The sequence below is a fragment of the Haemorhous mexicanus genome, chromosome 5 (assembly GCF_027477595.1).
Source record: "Haemorhous mexicanus isolate bHaeMex1 chromosome 5, bHaeMex1.pri, whole genome shotgun sequence".
NCBI classification, from domain to species: Eukaryota; Metazoa; Chordata; class Aves; order Passeriformes; family Fringillidae; genus Haemorhous; species Haemorhous mexicanus.
Window position 1 is genome coordinate 35945257 of NC_082345.1, and position 24224 is coordinate 35969480.

The following is a 24224-nucleotide window of genomic DNA, read 5'->3' on the forward strand; positions in this document are numbered from 1 at the left end:
TTTCCCAGAGAAAAAAATGGAAATTCAAAAATAAATAAATGTTAAGTTCAACCTCTTTTAGTCAAAATTGTTCATATTAGGGAGTCTTTAGAAAATTTGTATTAAAAAAAAAAAAAGTGTACAAAAAAAATCCAGTTAAAAGCTGCAAACCTTACATAAGCATACAAACTCAGTCTCAGTGTCCCAAAAAATTCCTCTAGTTTTCTGGTTCAAAAACGTGTATATTGTTGGGGGGGGGGGGGGGGGGGGGGAAGTATTGTTGCTTCTTTACTCTTTCCTCTCTCACTTTTTCTTCCTCCTGATTCATGAGAATTTTCTCTCTTCCATCTGTGAGGTGTGGCATATTGTGCACCTGAGCAGCTTGTAGCAGATCACTCATCAACCCTCGTGTATTTGTAAGACGTAATGGTTTTGCACCAAGTTCAGATGTTCAAATAACTGGCATATGAGAGGTAGAAAGGAAAGAAGGGCAAAAGAAAGGTGGTCAGGTAGCAGCAGTCTGCATTTCCATCTGAGAGGGGCGTGCCATCCTCTCTGGTCACTAGAAAAAAAGCCGCTTCCCCTTATGTCCAATGAATGGCATCAAGTCAGCAGTCCACAGGGATTTATATATCTTCAGCTTTTCCACTATTTTCACCTTTCAGACATCTTCAAGCATAGAGAGTCTGGGAAACACTGCTTAAAACTTAAATCCCCTTAAACCCTAAGTCAGCCAAGTACCTATAGAAAACTAATTATAATGCCAGCTTGAGCAGAGAAACATGCTGTGGTGGTATCTTTCAAGGAGAAGCCATGAAACTTCCACTCCCTCCAAATTTTCATGTGATTAAATAAGCTGCCTCCTGCATCCAATTCATACCTAAAAATAGCTTTGGCTTACGGCTTGAATTAAAGCACATTATAATACAAAAGTAAGCCTCTTAAAAGATACAGCATATTGACAGTTTTTCTCATAGCCCAAGAAAAGTCCAGAAGGTTAGAAGTCAAAAAGAACATCTGCACAACCTGGAAACACAAATTATAAGCGTATGCAACCCACGTGGACTTGGAAGAAAATCTTCATTTATTCTTGCTACTCCATCAACACCCTGTCACGTCCCAGCTGACCACTCTTTTCATTTGGCTGCTTTGTGAGGTATGTGTTTTTTTAGGACTGATGCCAACTACTTTATTCTCTCATCCAACATCTTCATGCTGAGGAAAAAAAGTAATCTCTAAGATTTACATGCAAAATATGAATGTATTTCCCCAGGATGTGGAATGTACCTGTGACAAGGTGCTGGAACAAATTAATGAGATGGAGAGGTAAAGCTTGAAGTGTTCACTAGAGATTCCAATGGAATATTTGGAATGCCCATGGTAACACACAGTACATAGCCTTCATTATTCCAGAAATAGGTGGAAAAGAGAAGAGAAATAAAGCAAGGAAGAAAAGAAAGAAAAAGCAAGGATAATTTAGTTTACATTCTATAAAGTTCTGTGCCCAAAGGGATAAGGATTTGAGATCATCTGTACTACACAGACACAAGAGCCAAGCAGAAGTAGACCATATCTCCCTCATAGCTACTTTGATATAAATGTAGAATAACATCACTGAATCAGTGAGGCAAGCAGAAGTTATATTATGAAAAGATTTCACACGCATTCAGAAGAGCTCTCTGGGTATAATGCTCCAAGACCTAGTGACTGCTAAAGAGAACCTTCTTGTGTCTATTGTCCTTCAGCATCCATTTTACTATGCTGTTATTCCAAACACTGACTGAATTTCACCATTCTCTCCTAATCTGCCGAGTAGAACCTTGCTTATGCTGATTATCACCTCTGCACAATGACAGAACCCACTTTTTTAACCTGGTACACAATAAAGGAAAAGTTTTCCAATGTTTTTAGGGAGTAATCTTAATTAGGAAATAATACACCACATTAATATTGTAATCTGGTAATGAAGAAGTCAATATATCAGACATGAATGTTGATTTGAATAACCATGCTTTTAGTTTATAGGATACTTGAAAATGGGACAGAGGGAATATTGCAGGAAAGGACAAGCAAGTTGATGATTAATGAGTGAAAAAGAAAAAAAGTTCTAGACCTATAATAAAACACACTAAATCCTAACATCATTTGCTGAGATGGACTGTTGAGACCAACTACTGAATTTGTATTCAAAGATTTCTTAATAATTGAGGACAGCTTTCTTAGTAACAGAGGCTGGAAGGGGCTTGAGCAGGATTTCAAGAAACCATCAGCTGTAACTTTTACTCATTGTCTTGAGATACACATGATACTCACATCCAATTGAAATAACGGGGTTTACATGCACAAATATCCCTTACTTGTACAGGCATAAAGAGAAGACAAGGCTTTGAACTGCAATGTTTCATAATGCAAAATAATGCAGCACTGGGCTACATTAATTTAAATACAATGACATGTTCTAAGTCCAAAGGTTGATTCTAGGAATCTAACATATAGAATTTCATACTGCATAGGACCAAACAGATACAACATATGAGCAATTCAGACAAAGATCTCACAGAGTAAAAACATGGTTATTATGTGAGATTGATTTTCTCTCTTACCCACTCATTTTTATTTATTTTACCAGTAAGAACCAGAAGAGAAATATACAAAGATATATATATATAGTGTGCTTTGTAGTTCCTACCTTCTTCCTAAACTAAGACGAATCTTGCTGCTTTCTATGTTCCAACTGGCGCAACATAGCTTGCATTTTAAGATTTATCCACTATCAGCTTTAAAATATATTGAGAATTAGTCCATAAAGATAAATAATTTTGGTTTCCTGAGACTAAACACATCTGGAAGTGGTTTTTTGCACATCTAGCAAAAACAATCCAAAGTTACAAGGATACCTTCAAATTAACTGTGTGCTTCATGCAACATGCATGGCTTAAAAGGAACGATACAGACAACTTGTCAAAACCTTTTGTAATACTTAGCCATTTCAAGCCAAGAAGGTGGTGGGAAGGAGGTAGATGTAAGGCCTGTAAGACACTTCAATATATGGAACTCACACACACTAAAATGAAATTTCTGGTTGCCCACCCACCAACAATCAGTGAAATCAGGCCAAAACTGTTAACAATAATATTCCAGGCCATGAAACTGTGACATATGGCAATAGTCACCTTTGTTCTTTCCCAGAGAGGGAGCAATACAGAAATTCCTCTCATAGGAGGAAAGCTATGCAAAATATGAAAATCTTCACCTCTCCCTCTACAATGATGGAAAAATGGTAATGAAGTAATATATGGTAGATTAGTTTCTTTCCTTTTAAAGAAGATATTTTGCCAGTAAAACTTCTCAAATCTTTAATCACTTGGAGAGATGACCAGCAAGCCTGGAATACATTTTGAAATCCTATCTATCTGAAACATACCATAATGCATGTAGCAGTTTCCTTTGGTAGGATCCAGCTGAATAGCCTTCATAAAGTACTTCTCTGCCTCACTCTTGCGTCCCTAAAAAAAAAAAAAAACAAAAAAAAAAAAAGGGGGGAATGAAATTATTTTAACAGTGTGTGTGTCACCCTGGACAATCCTGTACAGTTAAAATTCCCAAATTCCAGGCACTGAAGAAAAACAACCACTATTATCACTAGGCTTTAACCTAAATAAATACAAATGTTTAAGTGCTACACTAAGTTTTGTGGTCAGCTACTTTATGGTGCAAATCTCCAGACTAAGGAAACTAAGGAAGAAATGTATCCAACCTCATCAAGAAGTAAGGAAATGGTAGAAACATATAGCAAAAATATTGTAAAGGGCTTTGGGGTGAACATCAGCTCCTTGCTACTTTTCTGGACAAGCATTACACTTACCCAAGCTAAAATCAGAGAGAAACTAGGACAGAGCTTTAGTCACACTCTTAAAAAAAAAAAAAAAAAAAAAAGGAGCCGGGGTGGGGGAAGGAAAGCATGTTATGGTTCCATGAAAGCATAGAATCCTAGAAGTTCTCATGTTGGAAAGGACCCATAAATATCATTCACTCCCACTCCCTGCTCCTCACAGGACTACCTAAAACCATGTGACCAAGTGTTTTCCAGATAATTCTTGAGCTCTGACAGGCTGGGTGCTGTAACCACTTCCCAGTGACCTTTGCACCGAAAAACCTTTGCCTAATATCCATTCTGAATGTGCCCTGATGCAGCTCCATTTCTTTTCCTTGTATCCTAAATAACACTATATACACAGCCAATGGTAAAGTTACCACAAATGAAAGTACATAAACAGAAATTATTTTAGGGTGTAATTTGGAAAGTAATTTTATGAGATTTTAATGTGGTAAGTCAGATTTTACCAGAAATCAATTCTGAAAACCATAAAACAGCTGTAATAGAAAAAAGATAATTTTTAAAGACAATGGTAAAAGGTATGACAACTGGTCAGGGGAAAAAAAAACCCAAAACCAACCAAACTAAGCCTAACAGAACTGATGGTAAAAAGAATAGACATTTTCTGAGACAGAGATTTCTTTATCACTGGAATCACCAAATCACTAAAGTTCCATTATGGTATAGAAGGGCCAGAGCAGATCCATTAGTGGTCATTATTCTTGAAAAAACAGTGATATTGGATTAGTCTAGTCTGGTACTCAAACACAAATCACTATCACATATTCAGTAAGACACCTGTGACCTGTTTATCCCTATCCCCACGAAATCAGCTGCTGTGGTTTGTGCTATAAAATAGGCAGCCTGCAGAATAAAGAACAGTTAAGCTTAACCCCTGTGGAAGAAAGGCATTGTGGTCTGCACCTCTCAGGTTGCCTTGAGTGTAATTTTACAGATACAACCATATTGCTTTCTTAAATTTTGTGGTCTGGAAACAGACATGGCACACATCCTGCACTATCCCACAAGTTAACATAGGAATAATAATGAGGTCTGTTCATGATTACAGCTGCTTTAGATTCTCAGTATTTCCCTCAGGGGTCTTAGAGACAATAAAATAGAGTGAAGGAAGTAGTACAGCACACCAAGAACCATATGAAGACCAGGTTCCACCAAAACCAACACAGAGGTCACATTTCAAGAAAGCATCCTGGCAGAGATACGAGAAGGCTTACCATTTACAGGATTCGAGTTTCACAGAATGAATGCTCATTGGGGGTAACAATTCAGCCTTATTATTTAGTGAACTTTCTTTGGTAAACCCATATTCCTTAAAGCCAAATCCACATGGCACAAGGTTCCTATCAACCAAAGGGTGCAATTACATGATAGAGTACACTATCTTATATGGCAGTGGCCCATCCTGCTTTATAAAAAAACCCAAACTACAAACAATAAAAAAACAAACCCACAAACAAAAAGCCCAAAACAAAAAAACATATGACACATAACCTAGACTGATTTTTCCTCTTTTACTAGTGTAGTAGAGACATTCATTTTTTTATATATATATGTATATATACATATATATAAAACATTGGGTTTTAAAATAGCATGTAACTATAGTTAAGAACAAAAAATGATGAGAAAAATCATCAACTAAAGCAACTGGCAGGGTGAGGTGATAATCGAACACTCAATTTTGCCCGTTAAAGTCTAATGCTGGCAGTTGTGGTCTGGCAAATGTTACAATGGCTTATCTAAGTCAAGCATTGAGGCTTCAAAGTGAGAGGCACTAAGCATATGTATCATTAATACTGACAGAATGAACATCTACAGATTTTGCATAATTGCCTTTTTTAACAGACAGACATAATTAGTTTTAGCCAGCTGCACTCTGTGTCTATTTTTAGAACATCAAAGCACAGTTCATTGATTAGTCACAAAATTGTAGCTTCTACCTACAGAACTAGAAGGCCACAAACATTTGTCAAACATGATTAATTTTTATTTACTGGAATCACCAAAAATACATGACTGCTGTACTCTTTTTGGCACTTTCCAAATGGCATACTGCACTCAAGTTCAGGCCAGTCAGGAGACCTACAATACACAATCATGGCAGGTGCCAGCATACATAACATCAAAAGAACTGTGCTATTTACAGGCTCAAATGGACATTTCACAGATAAAGGGGAGAAAAAGCTTTAATGATATCAACCAAGACATAAAGTTACCTGATTAAAAACAATCAGCAAAAGCTCAATTTGTTCATGTTGGCCATCACTTTCATTTATCCACATTTGTCAAAAACAATTAAAAAAAATGAATGAAAGTGTTTTCTTGCAGACTGGCATTGTGAGGAACCTTGCATCACACCAGCTAAAATGTCCTCTTTAATGCAGTCTACTGCTAAAATGTCAATACCTCAGCATAGATTTAATACACATTACTTTTTTGTGTCAAAATATGTAAAATACAACCACTTGACAGAATCAGGCTATTTCACAATTAAAACTTAGTATTTATCAACTTTTTTTCAATTATCCAATATACATCTAAACCACCCAACAGAATGCAGACATTGTGTAGTTTACTTGACAGTAATCCTGTCATTGTCCCTTTCCCACTGTATGTTCTCAGTGTAAAATAAAACACATGGTGTAAGGGAATAAAAATATAACTTTTAAAGAAAATCCAAATAGTTGTTAAAACAGCTGAAAATACTGATTTGGGACAGGGGGGCATTTGGTGTGCATGCTCACTGTTACATTTATTGACCCATACAAAGGCAGGAACGGAGAGCCACTGGTAACCTCCCAGTTTCTAGCAGGGTTTGCAGTCATATATGCATAATTACATGCTCTGGCAATTTTACAAAGCAAAACCCTGTAAGTTTACAATGGCATGATAGTCTTATTTGAAGGATAAAGAAGTTATTAATAAATTTTAATGGAAATACTTGACAGCTCTGAGGATTAATAATGGGTTACAAAACACCTTTCTCCTCTTGGTCACCAGTTTACATTCAGTTCAGGTCAGTAGCTCATGAATAGGTGCTCTATGACAGCTACTGGTCTGCTCTGGAGAAATGAGTGGGTGGTCCCAGCCCAAGCCCTAATGGAGATCCTCTGCGCAGATGCACTGGCATATTTACGGCTCTGCAGAGACTAACAGTGCAGAGACTAACAAGAGCGAATCATAAAACAATCAATGCCCTTGCTGAAGAAAAGAACTTGAACATGATGAAGGCACTTTAATAATTGATTTGGAACACTGGCTGATATTTGCCTTACTGGATCTGGACCTAAAGCATATAATGAGGATAACCTTCCTGGAGTTTTTTATTAATAAAAAAAAAAAATCAGTCCCCCTCTCCCCTGTCTCATGCCCAAATATAGATGAATTGCCCCTGCTTATCATCTTCCAGCAATACCAAGAAATTAAAACTGAGAAAAAAATTTAAAAGTGCAGGTAAGTACTACAGGGCTCTTATAACCTACATAAATTGTCCTGGCTTTCAGAAATACCTGAGTCTCCACAAATCACGCAGACTCTAAATCAGAATGGCGGGTGCTTACAGTTTTGGAAGACAAACTGTTAATTGTTTAAATATGATTTCAGGAACTTGATTTTTAAGACCAGTTCTTTGCAGTTGACTGCAAGAGGTTTTTTGTTTTGTTGGTTGCTTCTTCTCTAGAGACTAAAACAATATATTTGTGCTTGCTAATATGGTCAGACATACAGCTTTCCTACAAATGAAATTTATATGACTGTTATGATCACCAGAACAACTGAAAGAAAGCCAGCTAAGGGCAGCTCATTCATTAGAAGACAGTATTTATAATTAAAATATTAAAAAGCTAAGGACAAAACTAGCATTTCAATATTCACCCCAATTTTCTTCCCTCACTTTTCTTGTTAACTGTGCCAAATTCATGTTGAGGCAGCTGTTGTACTTCAGGCTGCTGGAGGCCCAGGGACCCTGCAATGGTAGTAAAACTGGGAAAGACTAATACAGCTGAGCAGCTCTGAATAACCCTCCTGTGGAAACTATGATGACACAGTGGCAACCAGTAAGGTGGTTCAACAAATTAGGTGGTCTCTGCAATTTGAACCAACTTTATACGACATAAATATTCATCATTCTTCAAAACTTAGGAGGGCTTCACCAGTAGGACACAGACTTCATTCTTCAAAATAGTTTTACCATCTTTAACTGGTAGTAATGTGATTGCATAAAGAACTTAATTTATGCCACAAATGCAGTTGACTGTCACTCTCCACATAAGTTTGGGTTTTTTTAGGGTTTTTTTTTTTTTTTGGCAAGCATTCACATTTTTAATAAAACAGATTGAATTATGAAAAGATTTATTAATGGAAGTTTGATTAAAATGTGCACACTGAATAGAGAAAAACAAGTATTATGTTACATGGTTTTTTTCTTCCTCTTTAGAACATTTTAAAGTCACAGACTATTCAGTGATAGTAAAAGAGTTTGAACTGAACTAGTGACTTCCTTTCCATGTTTCTTTAAGTTATTGCAGACTTGCATATCCTGTTTCATAAACAGTTCCTTAAATGGTGTGATACTGAGTACATGAGTAATAAATTCTTCAAAAGTTTTTACTTAGCTGGACTAATGAAACAGGAACTATAGAGTTGCACCTTACAATGATGTCATTGACATAGCCAAGCTCTCCACCCCAGGTCTAAATATTAGTAGTTCAAAACCAACTTTAATATTTAGCATTCAGTAGCTAAAGGGATTCTTCTTTTTTCCTCCATTTTACCGTTATTCCTGCAACTTGTCCCTCTTCACTCTGAATTACAATACAAATATCTTGTACCATAATTTGTATGTGAAATGCTAGACCAACTGAAATATACAGGACTTGGATTATTAACATCAAAGGTCTAAAATTTATCTCAGTTTCTATACTTCCTGAGCATTAAGGAGACAAATCCTGCCTTTTCATCTTGTCTTTATTAAAATAAAATAATAACAACCAAACATGGCAGAGAAGCCATCTCAGCGTATGGGAGCATGAACTGGACTACTCTGGAGGAAATTACACTATAAATCTTTATCTACCAATTCAAAGTAATTCACCATTTATTAAATTTTGTAATAAATGTGGAGCAACTTTCTTGTTGTTGTCCAGTGTGACACATCCACATAACTTGGTCACTGAGGTCATGATTAACGTTCTCCTTCCCGGTCATTTCACTGGAGCAGGGCCCTCACATGCCCAATCCAGTACATTGCACACTGCTTGCATAACCCAGTACATAACCTAGCTGCTTTTGGAAATAAGCCTTGGTAGAATCAAGAACATCCAACCTCTTTTAGTTTCATCTTCTATTTGCACCTTAAGTGGCTCACTTCCACCTTAATATATAACATTAGCCCTCCTTCAAACACACACAGTTTTTTCTTGAGTCAAAATCCATCTACCAGCTTCACTGAGACACTACTGAAGTCAGTGTGATTCTTCTATGAGCCAAGGTTAACTGAGAGAATAGAAACATAAAGTGTGTTCTTGAGGATACATCTGCAGTGATAATTAAAGGCACGATAACCAGAGGGTTGAGATTGAAGCAGTGGCTTTGGCAGGAATCTACTGGACCTTAAGCATTTTGGAATGTGACATGACTGCATATGAACTGACATATAGATATTAAAATTAAAGCATAGCTCAAAACTTTACTGGCTTGGGACATGACTGAGACACTATTAAGGTGGTATTTATTCAAGTATTATGTATCAAATTAATCAATAATATATTAAAGCTATTTGACATCCATTTTCTTGGTTTATGTGTCTCCTATCACCAAAATAATTCTTGTCTATTAAAGTATTCAAACCAATACAGAAAAGAAATGTAGGTGTAAATTTTTTTCCTCTTGGAGGATTTTTTATTTGGTTGGTCTGTTGTGGTAGGTTTTTTTGTTTGGTGGTATTTTTAAATAGAGTAACTATTTTTAGTGGTTTTTTTGGGGTAACTTGATGTCTAGAAGGAATTAATCTCATTACATCACTGTTGGAACCAAGAAATATTGTGTAAAGTCTTAAGTAAACTTTTAAAGAACTGATTTCATTCTATACCTTGTGATTTATTTACTGTCTAGACCCCTATGGAAATACTCACTTCAGTCATTAAGCTTTGACCATTTTGTATCAAAAACACGTAATGAAATGTGAAGTAAATTTCCAGGTTAGTCCCTTTCTTTTCTGTTCAGTCTTAAACCACATTTTATATTTTCTGATAAAGAAATGCATTAATATCTACTCATATTTCACTGGCCAGTCAGTAAAATATAAATTCAGTATTTTCACACGCTGTTTAAACTGAGTCCTACGAATTTCTTCTAAGCTAAATTTGGCCTATTTTTTTCACAATTACTGACAAAATTACTATGCACTGAGTAACTACAGCAGCTTTATTCAACCATGTAATAAAACAAAAAAGATCTCTCTTTTGGTGGGTTAAAACTAGATGATTTTTAAGGCTGCTTCCAAACCCAAAGCAGTCTGTGATTTTTTTCATGAAAGCAGTTGATTCTATGTCAGTGATGTTCTCTGTAACAAGCTTTAAATTTATGTTGAGTAAAGTGAGAAGTTTAGGGCTCCCTCTTTCCTGTCTACAGGAAGTTAGAAACATGATACCGAAGATGAGATCCCTAAAGGAGGTTAGTGAGGGCCTATGTGCCTAAATACCTGTTCCAGACTCATTCATGAACTAGACAGATATGGTATATTTAAATGAAAAGATTCTGTTTTACAATTAATTCTACAATTACAGCTGGCATGCAGCCTAACACATGTCCTAAGGGGACTGGGAAGTGTATCTATGGATGCAATACTTCTGGCACTCAGCCAGCCTCTGAAGAAATACAAGCTCAAAAGCTGTCAGCTATGGAAATTTCTGTAGTTCGGAAATCCTGTCATTCAGACTGGACGTGTTAAAGCCCCAGATACACCAGATAACCAAACCTTTTTAAAAAGGGCTCACACTTCTGAAGTCAGTAAACCTGATTTCCCCCACTGGAAAGGGAAACCCCTTCCTTTTAGCCGCTACAAATGAATCGCTTGTCAGCTGGAAACAAAAATGAAAATAACTCAAATTTTGCAAACTCAGAACTAAATACAAACTGTGCATGTATCAATTTTAACTCTCAAGAGATTTCAAGTGTCAAGAAAGCTCATAGTGTCTATGCCAGGCTCCAAAGACAAACTGAATACAAGACAGAAAAACAGTAGTGGCTATTGCTTGGTTTAGCTTGATTTCTCAGACAAGGCATTCTCATGGATTCAATGTCATTTTTATATTGTCATGCTGTGACTGTAACTGAAATATCCAATTTTCATTTTAAAAAAATCTTCCTAGAAGCAGTACTAACAGCCAAGGGATATAGTTTCCCAAAATGAAATACCTAAGAGCTTTGCTGATCTAATTAAATTGACCTGTTGAGAAAATGCCTTTTTGCTAATTAAAGATTTCTCTATGTGTAGGGATTTACTGGCCCCCTAAGTATTACTGAAAATATTTTTGTTTACTTTAAAGGAGTTGATTACTAGAAGAAGAAACTGTTCTGGAAGACCATAACTAGATTTAACAGAGCATTTCAATTGCTATGTCTTAAAGACAGTCATGATTCTTTTGACATCATGACTGTTCTCCCTCATTCCTGCTTTCTTCCCATTTGTGTAAATCTAGAGAGACAGAAAAAAAGTAGCAATGAACCAGTGACATTAAAGATGACAATATGACAGATTTTTCCAACAGAAATGCAAATTTCCTTTCTGAGTTGAAACACTAGCAGCGAGCAATTACAGGAATTGTAAATGTTGAATTAGTCTATTCATCTACACCATTCTCCTTTTCCCCTGCTGTCCTGTTCTTTTCTGGTTTTCCTATCTTCCATTTATTTCTACGTTTTCATTTACTTATATTTATTTTGAGATGACAGTCAAGCACTACACCAATTACTGAATACAGTAGGGTTTTTGATAGCAACACTCTGAGTAATTTCACAACTAACCAAAAATGGCAGGATATCTCACTGGCCTTCTGTTTGTCAGCAGCATAAGCAATAATCAACTGCAGGAAAAATACTGTCACTCACTGAGGAGCAATTATATCCAAACTTAAGAAAATGACTAAACTTCAACATTGATACTTGCATGCCATAATCCTGTTAATTTTATATTAATCCAAAACACTACCTGTGTCTATCATGTCTATGACTGCCTTTACCCAATCCCCATTTGAAGAAAACATTTTAAAATAAAATATTTTCTATTACAGGGAATCTTCTAGGATGATAATTGCGGAATTTAATAGTTGGAGCTCCAGCAGCAAAATTTTACAAGGCAAAGTAAATTTTTCTTACAGAATTTTGGGTGATTTTCCAAGCCAGTAAAAAAATAGAAGATTAACAGCACAGTGTGGAGCCATGTAAAATGCAAAAACACACTGTGCAATTTCTTCCAGAGAAATACAGCAAAGCCTGTAATTCCTAGATGTGACACACTAAATGCTACAATATGAGACTGACCCTAAGTATTTTAGCAATTAGAGCCACTACTGCAAATTATGCAGGTCATTTGTGGGCTCAACTTCACTCAAAACAGACAAAATAAAACTAAAAAACATTTATTTGCAATTGAAATAAAGCTTCTTAGACTAGCATGCTACTCTAACAACCAACCACTGACTGATAGCAGAGGCTAGACATTAGGAGGAAGGGTTTCTAAGTCTTCTCTTTAGGACTACTAAAGTGAGAGGAAGAAAAAAAATTAAAAGCCTTACTTGCTAATTATTTTTTTAGCAAAACAGCCAATGCCTTCTCTTCTAGAAGGTCTGCTCATATAATGGAAAACAAATTACAATACATGCTCAAGGCATCACCTGGCGCTGTCATTTTTGACAGACTCATTTTTATCCTAAAGCTGAGAGCCTTGCAATTTTGCAAAGGCTTTCAAAAAATTATGCTTTTCTTTGTAATCTAGAAATAAAACACCTAAGCAAGGGATGAGGCTCAGATGCTGTGATACAAAAGATTGGCTATGTTAACTATCATGTCACATTGAAAAATAAATTGCTCACTATTTAAGCAGCTTAACAAGTTACAGGCATGAAAAGCACATAATGCTAAAGCACTACAGTTCTAAACATCTACATGTTGTTTCAAAAATGCAAAAGAAGGACAAACCTAAGCCCCAGACAACTGGCTATTTTCCAATTATTCTAGTAACTGAGCTACTAATCATGATTTTCAACCACTATATTATGCTGTCCTAACATATTTTCTAGAAAATTGTAGCTGAGTGAGCCGTAATTCTTAGATATAAACATATAACATGAACTAATATAGGAGCTAGGAAATTCTTGTAACTCACAATATTAGGTAACAAGACTGTAAATTCATTAGCTATTCCTCTGGAGCTCTTAAGCTGGTCTGTTTTTCCTGCATATACATCAGCATGCCCAAGTCCATTTGGGCATTACTTGTATCTTTTCCAGCCTAAATGATTCTTCTGATTCTATGTGATGCTGCTTTCAGTAAGCATTAATACTGGCAACAGACTTGAGAAGGCAGAAAAGCTGAGGTTAAAATGAAGCTACTTCATTGGAATCAAAGTAAGGAAGTAAAACATAGCTGAATTTGTGAACTTTACAGGTCTGACTTTATTGCTGGGGGTTTTATATTAGAATTGCCTTTGGCTGGAATTTAGGAACTCGTCTGGAAATTACCTCCTCTCCTCCCTTACACCCCCAATTTCACTCACAGAGAAATTTCCTATCTATATTAGCACCTACATCCACGCTTCACTACATCAGCAGTCTCACATTTCTCTCCTAGAAAAGAGTCACAGAGAAGTGTTATTAACAGTTTTGTCTTGGTACTTATATTCAGAAACAGGTTTGTAAAAAGTTCAAAAGTTTGATTCCAACAAAAGATGGCAAAGAAGCCTCTATCCCATCTCTAACATCCCAAAACTAACTGAAGTAGGCTTTTCTCTTTCCTAAATTTACAGGCTGTGAGAAAATTATCATTAACCCAGGTAGCAAAATATAACAGAAGAATAAATCACAGTGGTAGCTCAAGTTAGGATTGGGCTGAAATAACTATGCCAAAGGGAGCAGCTCTAATCTGAATCCCAAGGAAGTTTATGAAGAATTCCAGGAAGCATGTCAGTTACAGCAATCATGTATTTGTGATGGGAACTAATACCAGGACAGTTCAGTACGCCAGAAACTAGACAGAATTCATTTTCTGAATTACTGAGCAGACAGTAACCTGCAAAACTGATTAAGTTATCAAAATGGAGACAAAACCCACATATTTTACTGCCAAATCTCTTCATCCAATTTTGTGTTGAATATTTTTTCAGACCTGTAGCTCAAAGAACTAACCGGAATGAATGCCAATTTTCAATAGATCAAAGATAAGGGAACTTTATTTTTCATTAATGAAGTAACCATCAGAAAAATATTGCGCCATCTGAAAATACTGTGTCATCATAATGTTCCTTGCTATATGTTTATGAAATCCTGAAAGTCAACAGGATATCAGCACCATCTTTTCAGCTTATACTGCTGTCAATTGAAGGACATCAAGCCTATCTGTACATATTGCCATGAATATGAGAAGCAACAGTAATAAAGACAGAAGTGTCAGGAGATAATAACAAAAAAATGTGAGGAGAATGGACTACAATTATGGCACAGAGCAGGTATAGGAAAGCAAGTCTGTGTTGAGAAAGGAAAGGTATTTTGTTTCCTATCATAGTGCAGTATTCAATGTCCAAAGCTGAATACAGTTCTTCTCCTTGCTGAGACATGTCCTTCCACAAACACAGCTCAGATGCTCAAGGCACAATCCACACCACACATATCTTCCATTTATATCCCCAGAGAAATGCAAATAGTTCAATTCTACTATTAGGACTCATGAAGATTTTTCATTGCTTACTTCTAAAAGTTGGGATAGTAACACCCAATTTTAATCCTATACCTGCACTTTCATAATGAGGGGACAGAATTAAAAAAAATTAAATTGTGGCTCACAATGTTTGTATACTTCTGGGATTTGGGGACTTTGTTATTTTGAAGAAAACTGTGAGATCTTGTTTCCCAGAATCACTGCAAGACTTTCCCTAACAGACCTCCTATTTCACACACTCAGCAGTTGAAAAAATTAAGCAGAGAACTACTGAGGTGGGGGGGGGGGGGGGGGGGGGGTGTGTGCATAACAAAAAAAACAATGAAACAAAAAGAAATTTGGATTTTATTAAGAAAACTCATCACTTCCTCTCCTGGCCAGGACAGGGTTAATTTTTTCAGTAGCCAGGAGAGGGCATGGCCAGGATTCAGAGTTATTCTATACCTCCTGCACATCCAGGGAAGGGGGAAGGGGTCCCTTCTGGATCAAGGAGCATGGTGGCATGGTCAGGTGTTGCCTGGGGTTTATGAGTTGTGACCACCCCCGAGTGAATTGTTCACCTCTCTCGAACACTTTGTTATTAATATTGTTGCTCTTACTATTTGTTTTATTATTTTATTACTGTTTATAATAAATCGTTCTTGTTTCAGCCCATGATCTTTACCTTTTGTGCCTCCAATTCTCCTCTCCAGCCCGCTGCAGCAGGAGGGAGAGGGAGCAGTGAGAGAGCAGCGTGTGGTTTGGAGTGTTACAGTGGGAACAGTAAATTGGGAAATACTATTCCTAAACCACAACACCTCCCCACAGCAATTCCAATAAATTAGCACTTTGGTGTCAAAGATCTCCTTAGAAGAAGACAATAACACTGACTTTCTGCTATTATTCTTAGGTGCAATACACAAGATATCTGCTAGAAAAGCAAGATAAATATAAATAAGGAAATCTTCCTGTACAACCTATTTGTAGTTCTATTCTAGAAGAAGGCAAACAGTGGGTGCATATATTTTTCAATATCCTGGCAATTTTAACAGTAACTGGGAACTTTTTAAAAAAACAGCCTTTCCAGGACATGGAACTGACAGGCAGTGGGGATGCGACACTACTACCTAGACTTCCCTTACACGTTAAAACCTTCTCTTTCAGGCAACTTTTAATAAAACTCAGCATTTAATATTACATGGTAACACAGACCAAGTTGTAAGTCTTTCAAAATAAGTTGTCCCCTGTTACTCATACAGAAAATTTCTGTTGTAATTCCTTCCCCTTTTCCAAATTCAGACAATTTTAACAGTAATAGATCTCCTGAAATTAATCATGTTGCTTTCCACAATAAAAGACATTTTTTGCTTGAAGACTGGACAGCACAATCAAGACCATAGAAAAAAAAGCTTATCATCAGGTGAATAGCTGAGGAACTTTCAGTGGAGAAATATTCAGACTGAGGCACAGGACTCAAGAACCATACAGAGATACATCAGTAGAGCACAGAAAGCAAACATGAACCCACTAAGGTAAACAAGGAAAGCAAACGTAGAATAGATAAAAATGAAAGAAAAATGGGAATGAGAAACAAAACACAAATGAAAGACAGTTTTAAAACAGAATTATTTGAATTAATAACATAGAAATCCATTTCATCTTCAAAATGTGTGAACATCAAGGAGGGACTGGCACTTCCCTACAACTATCATACGAGGTTAGTTTAGCTGGAGCTACAAGCACACCAGCAGTCAAAAGTTAAGTAAATTTTACAGAAATAAAGAAGTCCAGCTCTTCTGATTTTTTTAGAGCTAGCTCTTAATGATTGAGTAGTTCCTTTCACATGCTCAAAGAGATACTCCTAAAGAAGTGTAAATGCAAAGCATGAGATGTTATTCACAAAGTATAGGTGACACCCAGCCATGGGCTGCTCCAACAGCCCTTAGTCAAACACTGAATATCTTAATTAATTTCATTACTTGTCATCCAAAGAACTTATAATAAAGGCTTTATCACAAGAACTCCTTACTGTCCACTACAAAGTTCCTGCACCTTTACAACTGGTTTTTTCTAGCATAGAGTTGGTACTACCTCAAGAAGAGATGTAGTGTCTCACCAAATAAAAAAAAAAAACCAAAAAACCAAAAAACCCAATGCTGTCAAAGTCCTTAATTAAAGGGAATAACTGAAACAGTGTGACAAACAAGGCAATAAGCAATTCTCAGGACAAAGCCCTCCCGTCCCTTTACCTAAGCTACTCAGAGGACTTGAGAGCACTCCCCTGGAGGTGCTGATAAACTCACCGTCAGAGCCAGCAGTTTTCCATAGGTGAGGTGGGCTGGGATGTGGTCGCTCTTGGATCGCAGTGACTCCACGTACCAGTGCTCTGCTTCAGGCAGCCGGCTCATTCTCATATAGGCTTCTCCTGCAGGGTTAAACAAATGCTAGTGAAAATGCCACAAATTTCTCAAGGTTTCCATAATTTATCTCATCATTTCCTACATTTTAAACGTGCAGAAATCTAGAAAAAGGTGAAGTGATTTGAACATTTGCAACCACACACAAAAAGCCTTGGAGAAACTTGAGTGAGGAGATTAAGTTAAGGCCTTATTGGGGCTGAAATAGCATAGCTGAGATGAAAACTATTGTTGGAAAAGAATTGCCAGAGAGAGCACCACCTGCTAAGCTTCAGTCAAAAGTCTCAAAGTAACAGAATTCTTACCTCATCTACTTTAGAAAAGCTACTTCTTTTCCATCACTCTACATTGCAAAGCATGGAATAGCAGGTAGAACATGGAAAATGCTATCATAATAACTCAAGAACCCAAAGCTAGGAAAGTGTAAGAAAACAATCCTGAAAGTATATTGATGTGAGGGGCAAGACATTAAAAAACCTAATCTCTGCATGTAGCTGTATCTGGTCATCTGCCACAACTTGTTTAAATTAAAACATAGCATCCATTAGTTTAAAATCACTAATCATACTAAGTCGCACACAAAATGAATGAAACTGGACATTTTTCAAGGTGAAATGCTTTACAATGAGAGGCTGAGGCAGGTAATGTTGAAGAACAATAAATGAATGGGATGTTATATGTTTTTATATATATTATATGTTAGTGTTAGATAATTGTAGTCATGAAGTTTTTGAGAAAGAGTTTAGCATACACAGCAAGAAAGTCTCTTTCTTCAAGAAGCAAATTTCTCAAAGGTTGGAAACAATCTACATGAAACAAGTATGCAGTGGTGAAGAATAACAGCTTTCAGATTAACACTCTGGACCTACACAGCTCTTTCACAAGGACTCTGGATATAAATGTGCCCTTGCCTAGGCCAATGACAGCCTGAAAATGCCACTTGAAGATTCAGGATTTCATCATCCCAGCAGCTGGTCCATTTCTAATAAATAACTAAGTATCTACCAAAAATTATGAAGACACAGGCTATCAAATGCTACTCCTGGAGGATGAAGAGACTACACCTTACTCAAGTAAAGACCAGCTAAGGCTGTCTCCCGGTGAGTCACAGCCTCCAGTTTTGTGTTACATGGAAATCAGTACCTGTGAAGGTACCAGGGAGACAGAGGAAACACAGTTCTTTAATCAAGAATGAAGCCAACTACCACACCCCCAAAACTTGGAGAAAAATATTCTCAAACAGGAAAAATAACTCATAGCATGGGAGCTACTTTTATCTTTTTATCTTGAATATTTACAGAGGCTATGGAAGATTTTCTTAATAAAAGAAAATTGGACAAGGCCAAGTCAGATTTTTGGTTTTTATGTCTTTGTCACCAGAGGAGAAGGATCCCAGGCAAAATGTGGCACGTCAGTTTTGAGTTTCAGGAGTTAGGGCATGGTGCATGCAAAATGACCAAACTTCAGACCACAGATAAAATAAGCATGATGTAGAGACAGAAGTCATGCTACGCCAAGGCTAAGGGAAACTAACATGATAGTTAAGAACAAACAGACTTTTTTCAAACAAGCCTGCTGTACTTAGAGGCTTGCATCCCTGTTTAGAAAAAAAAAGTCTACTTGTTCTAAATCAAAGATCTACATAGCATTTCATACTCATGCACTGGTCTGGATATCTGATAACACACACAGAAGCACTTGAGTAATTCTGCTACTGCTTAGGCCAAAAAGACAGAAAAGGCTCAATTAAAAAAAAAAAAATCCAAACAGGCAGAAACCCCAAAAGAACATGAACATCAAATTCAGTGACAGCAGCATCACATGTGATCTTTTCACTATGTCAGCACTCACAAATAAGTGACAAAACAATACACTTTATCTGCACAAAACAAAGTCATTAAGTGTTGAAAGGACGGAAGAAGAAGCCAGAAGTCAAGATTTATGCTCCCCTCAACTCTTCTCCTGAGCTGCATGCTTTAATGCAGAATGTTTTATTACTTGATTGCATACTATTTTTCCCACAGGCCCCTGCTTCATTAGCATACAGGAAATGAGGAATCCATATTGTCCTCTTCTTTTCTTCAAGTGGAAAATTCCACTCCAACCTGTTACAGCTTGGCAGAATTTCAAGTAATTAAGAACAAGATGCTTTAAGAGTAATGTAAGCAGCCATAAGTGATGGAGCTATTATCTGTGGGTAGTAAAGGCTGAACACACTGCCAAGTATCAAATGGATCCAAGGTTCTCATCTATTTTTCATGATAGATTCTGATATAAGAAGAGACTAAAAACTTTGGGGTACTTGGAAATTCAAATTTTAATAGGTTTTAAGAGCTCAACTACTTGACAAACTAAACTCCTAAAACTTTGAGGACATTTCTGAGTGGGGGGGCCTAGAAAAAAGGCTATGTCAATCTAAATATCAAACTGTCAAGAAAGAAATGGTATTTCCCTGAACCTCACAGATGAAAACTGGGAGGAGCTGTTGACTTCCCTGAAGGCAGGGAGGTTCTGCAGAGAGACCTCAACAAACCAAGGAGATGGGAGATCACCAACCATACAAAGCTGACAAAAGGCAAGTGCCAGATTCTTCACCTGGTATGAGGCAGCCCTAAAAGAAAGGCTGGAAAGCAGTGCTGCATAAAGGGTCCTGGTCAATGGCAAGTTGAAAATGAATCAGCAATGCCCTGGCAGCCAGGAGGGCCAACCCTGTCCTGGGGACATTAGGCACAGCATTGCCAGCTGGGAAAAGGAAGGGATTGTTCTGCTCTGCTCTGCACTGGGGTGGCCTCACCTCAAGTGCTGGGGGCAGTTTTGGGCACCATGATATAAGAAATATCTTAAACTATTACAGAGTGCCCAACAGAGGACAATAAGGATGGTGAAGGGCCTTGAGGGGAAGCCCTATGACAAGCAGCTGAGGTCATCTGGACTGTTCAGCCAGGAGGAGACTGAGGGGAGACTGCATGGCAGTTATGACTTCATTTGGAGGGCAAAAGGATGGGAAGGCTGATGTCTTCTCTGTGGTGACCAGTGACAAGACCTGAGGGAATGGCCTTAAGTTGTGTCAGGGGTGGTTTAGGTTGGACATCAGGAAGTGATTCTTCACCCAGGGGGTGGCTGGGCACTGGAGCAGGCTCCCCAGGCAAGTGGTCACAGCACCAACCCTGACAGACCTCCAGAAGAGTCTGAACAATGCTCTCAGGCACATGGTGTGACTTTTGGGGATAGTGCTGTGCAGGGCCAGGACTTAGATTCAATGATCCTTGTGGGTGTCTTCCAACTCAGCTCACTGTATAATTCTGTGACTCTTTGCAGCTAATTCTCTATAGCTGAAAATTTTTTTCTGAGGAACCTGTGTCAAGAATTCCTATATTATAAGTAATTAGAACATAGATTACTATGGAAGGAAGCGCTGTTAGGGAGTCTGTTATAAATGCAATCTCATAAATGAAGAAAAGAAAAAGTTGAAAATTGACAACAGCTCCTACCACTAGAATAGGACAGAATTCAATTCTATGGTCTACCAGAATTATAGATCATTCTAGTCTCTACTAGAATAGAATCAAGCAACAGGTAACTGAACCATTAATTCAATCAAGTGCATTAAGCTGATGCAATTTAATAATAACTATGGTGCCTTAGGATAATTTTCCATCAAAATGTCAGAGAAAACATGTATGGATTGATTGCTGTAATTCAGGATGAATTTGCCTGTCTGAGATTAAAATAAGAAAAAGTAATGTTTGCCATTTACAATCATGCATTCTTATAAACTTGCAGCTCAAATGATTTAGGCATTAGAAAGATAACAAGAGTGTCCATTGGCAGAAAACATGCAAACAAATGTGTAAGCAGAATTTTGTATTTACTTTAACAATTACCTCTTTTGCAAAAATCTTTCAAATCTCATGCTAAAAGTCTGAAAGATCACACACAGACACTTTATTATTAAAACTTGTCAGATCTGCAAAGTTCAACAGAGGTAACAACAACAGAGAAAGAAATTCATAGCAGTGAAAACCTTAAGCTATAAATGGTCAGTTATTTCCAGTCCCTAATCTGTGTAAACACACAGACATGTGCAGCATTGCCTGCACAATAAGTGGTGGCAATAATTCAATAGAAAACTGGAGTAAAATGGCACCAATCAGTACTTCAAAACTGCAGCTTCACAGGGGTTAGTTCAGTTAGTATTTTCTGAGTTTTATGAACCCATTTCGTGTCTTATTCTACTAGAAAGCTAAAATAATATTAAACTGTAATTCTCACTTACTAATGTAGTGCAAGAAAAACATTAATATGCAACTGAAACACCATTTAAAGAAGTGCATACTAAGTTTATTAACATTTGTATTAATACTTTCAAAGAAATCAGAAACAGGATACCTTTTAGCTAGATTTTCACCACCAAAACTAAAATCCCTATACTCAAGTGGATTTTATTTGCCACAGAGATAGACTACTTGCAAAACTACTATTCACCAATAGTATTTTCCCATATTTCCTCAGAATCTTTGGAATTTAAAAATAATCCTTCAAAATAAAATTAAACAAAATCCCACAAAAATAATAAACTAGCCAAAAAACTCACCACTAAAATCATGACAGGATATTAATTATAATTAAATATATTTGATTAACATAGCCTTAATAATAATTAACATATAATTAATAATAACTAAAACCCTGTAACAATAATAAAAATTAAATATTTAATAAAAATAATAAACATTAAATATTTATATTAAATAATAATGCTAATAAATATATTAGCTTGTTAGCAGTCATCTTCCCTAAAGGCTAATATTTTACTTGATAATTAAATAGAATGTGTTTGTAAGAAAAATAATTTTTTAGAAAAGGACACAAGATTTTCCAATACTTATCACATATTGTTAAAAAGCAAAATTAGGTAGCATTTACATGCATGAATGTTACATGATTCTAGCTAAACATCTCATCTGTTGATTTCATGATTTTTCTGTTTCAGACGCAATTAGTTATACCAAGGTCATATCCTGGTAGGGAGCATGCCAGATTTACTAATCAGAAAGTTCAATAGAACTGTGGATGTAAAAGTACAGTACTTCCACAGATGTAAGGTACCCATACTTTCAGATTAAAAAGAAATGTCCCTCCAGTGGACCTCCTTTTAGGACCCCAAAAAAGATTGCTGAAAAGACAACTGAAAAATTATCTCCATAAAGGAGATGATGTAGGGTAAATCTGCCTTGCCTCATCCTTATATATGCCAATTATCTGCCCCTCCAATTTCAGGGTAGTAAAACTGTAATATAGAAAACATAAAATTTGACATGGACAAGACACCATATATCAAAACATAAAGGAAGATGGAGATGCCCTTTGAAAATAGAAATGTCTAACATATACATTCCATCAGGATTTAAATTTATTTTTCCATAATTTCTTTTAATTGGTAGTATAAAAAATTGGACAGTGATGGAGAGGTCTGTGTCCCTGTGTGTCACAATACCACAAGGAGTTTGTGCCTTTGATAATGCAACCATGCAGCTTTCTTGTGCAAATGAAGGCTGCAGATGTGCTTGCCATAAAAATGCATCTCTCTAGATTTACGACTTCCCTCTTTCTTCCCTTTGGCACCAGTGCATAAAATAACATAATAAATCTGGAAGCACAGTTTGATTTTATACTATACTGATGTATAAGATCTACTGCCACAGATTAACAGTTTTGATTATAAATACGCAGTGCATGCACATCTTCCCTGAAACAGCTGAAGCATGTGAACATAGTGAGTATCAAGTTCTGCATAGACCAAGCATATTGTGGCTCAATTTTTTTTCCCTTTACAGAATAATCTCCTTTAAGATTTCAAGGAATGTATTGGGTTTTATCAGGGTTTTTGATAGATGGGACTCAATCCACACTTACTTTGTCTGAACAAATTCTTATAGGCCTTAATTAGCTGAAGCAAAGCCTTATCTAATTTAGTTAGACCACTAAGCTACTTTTGAAGGAAAATACCTACAGTAGAAAGCACATATAAATTAAGGACAAAATAACATCAGTTGCAGCATGGAACAGCATGGACATTGCACAGCTGTTTCCTGCTGTACCAAGGCTTCCAGTGAAAGAAGTATACTGCCAAAAATACAGGCATGGACCTCACACAAGATAGGTAATTTCATTTTCATGCCAGTATAGGTTTCTTTAAAACTCTATCAATAGAAGCACATGGCTGAGATCTCTGTAGTCCATTTTCAGTATTGGACTATATTTTTTTGGTTTGCAAATGTTATGATTCTAGTTATTTTCATATAAAACCCTGCCTGCTTAAAATAAAAAAAGCACTTCATCCTTAGAATCACATTTTTTAGACTACTACCTGAGAAAATTCAAGCATTTCACATTAAAATATACATCAATAGTCCAAAGAGCTAAAACTAAGAAAATCTGGGAAGCTGGGGAAACAAAAAAACCAAACATGCCCTCAAACATTGAATCAATTACCATCCCCAGCAATCCACTGCTGTAACCTTCATACCCAGCTTGATTCCCTCAAAGCCAAGTCAAAAAATCAGGAGACACTGCAATCAGATTTAAGATTCATACTCAGATTCATAGAATCACAGAGCCATTTAGGTTGAGAAAGACATCAATCGTCAAAGTCCAATCTAGTTGACTTAACATTACGTCAACTAGATCACTGCACCAAGTGTCACATCCAGTCACTTCTTGAACACTTCCAAGGATGGTGACTCCACCACTTTCCTGGGTAGCCCATTCCATTTTTTGACAACCTTTGCAGTGAACAAATTCTTCCTGATGTCCAGCCTCCCCTGGTACAGCTTGTTCTTGTTTACTCTTGTTTGTATTGCTGGTGGCCTGGCGGAAGGGACACAGCCCCAGCTGGCTAAAACAGGTAGCTGAAGAGAGCAGTAAGGCTCTCCTGACTCTTCTCCAGACTAGATATGCACAGCTCCCTCAGTCATTTCTTGTAGGACTTGTGCTCCAGACTGTTCATAAGCTCCACT

General features: G+C 36.8%; 1 protein-coding gene across 3 annotated transcripts in view; it reads right to left on the reverse strand.

The window, feature by feature from the left end:
* The window catches only part of TMTC2 (transmembrane O-mannosyltransferase targeting cadherins 2), a 246289-nt gene that overhangs the window by 39810 nt on the left and 182255 nt on the right, over window positions 1-24224 (reverse strand). For all 3 annotated transcript variants that reach the window (XM_059846844.1, XM_059846843.1, XM_059846845.1), the window contains 2 exons: window positions 17092-17213; window positions 3404-3485 (listed from right to left, as the gene is read on the reverse strand). In XM_059846844.1, the coding sequence (XP_059702827.1) occupies window positions 3404-3485; window positions 17092-17213 (204 nt within the window). The remainder of the gene's footprint in view (window positions 1-3403; window positions 3486-17091; window positions 17214-24224) is intronic.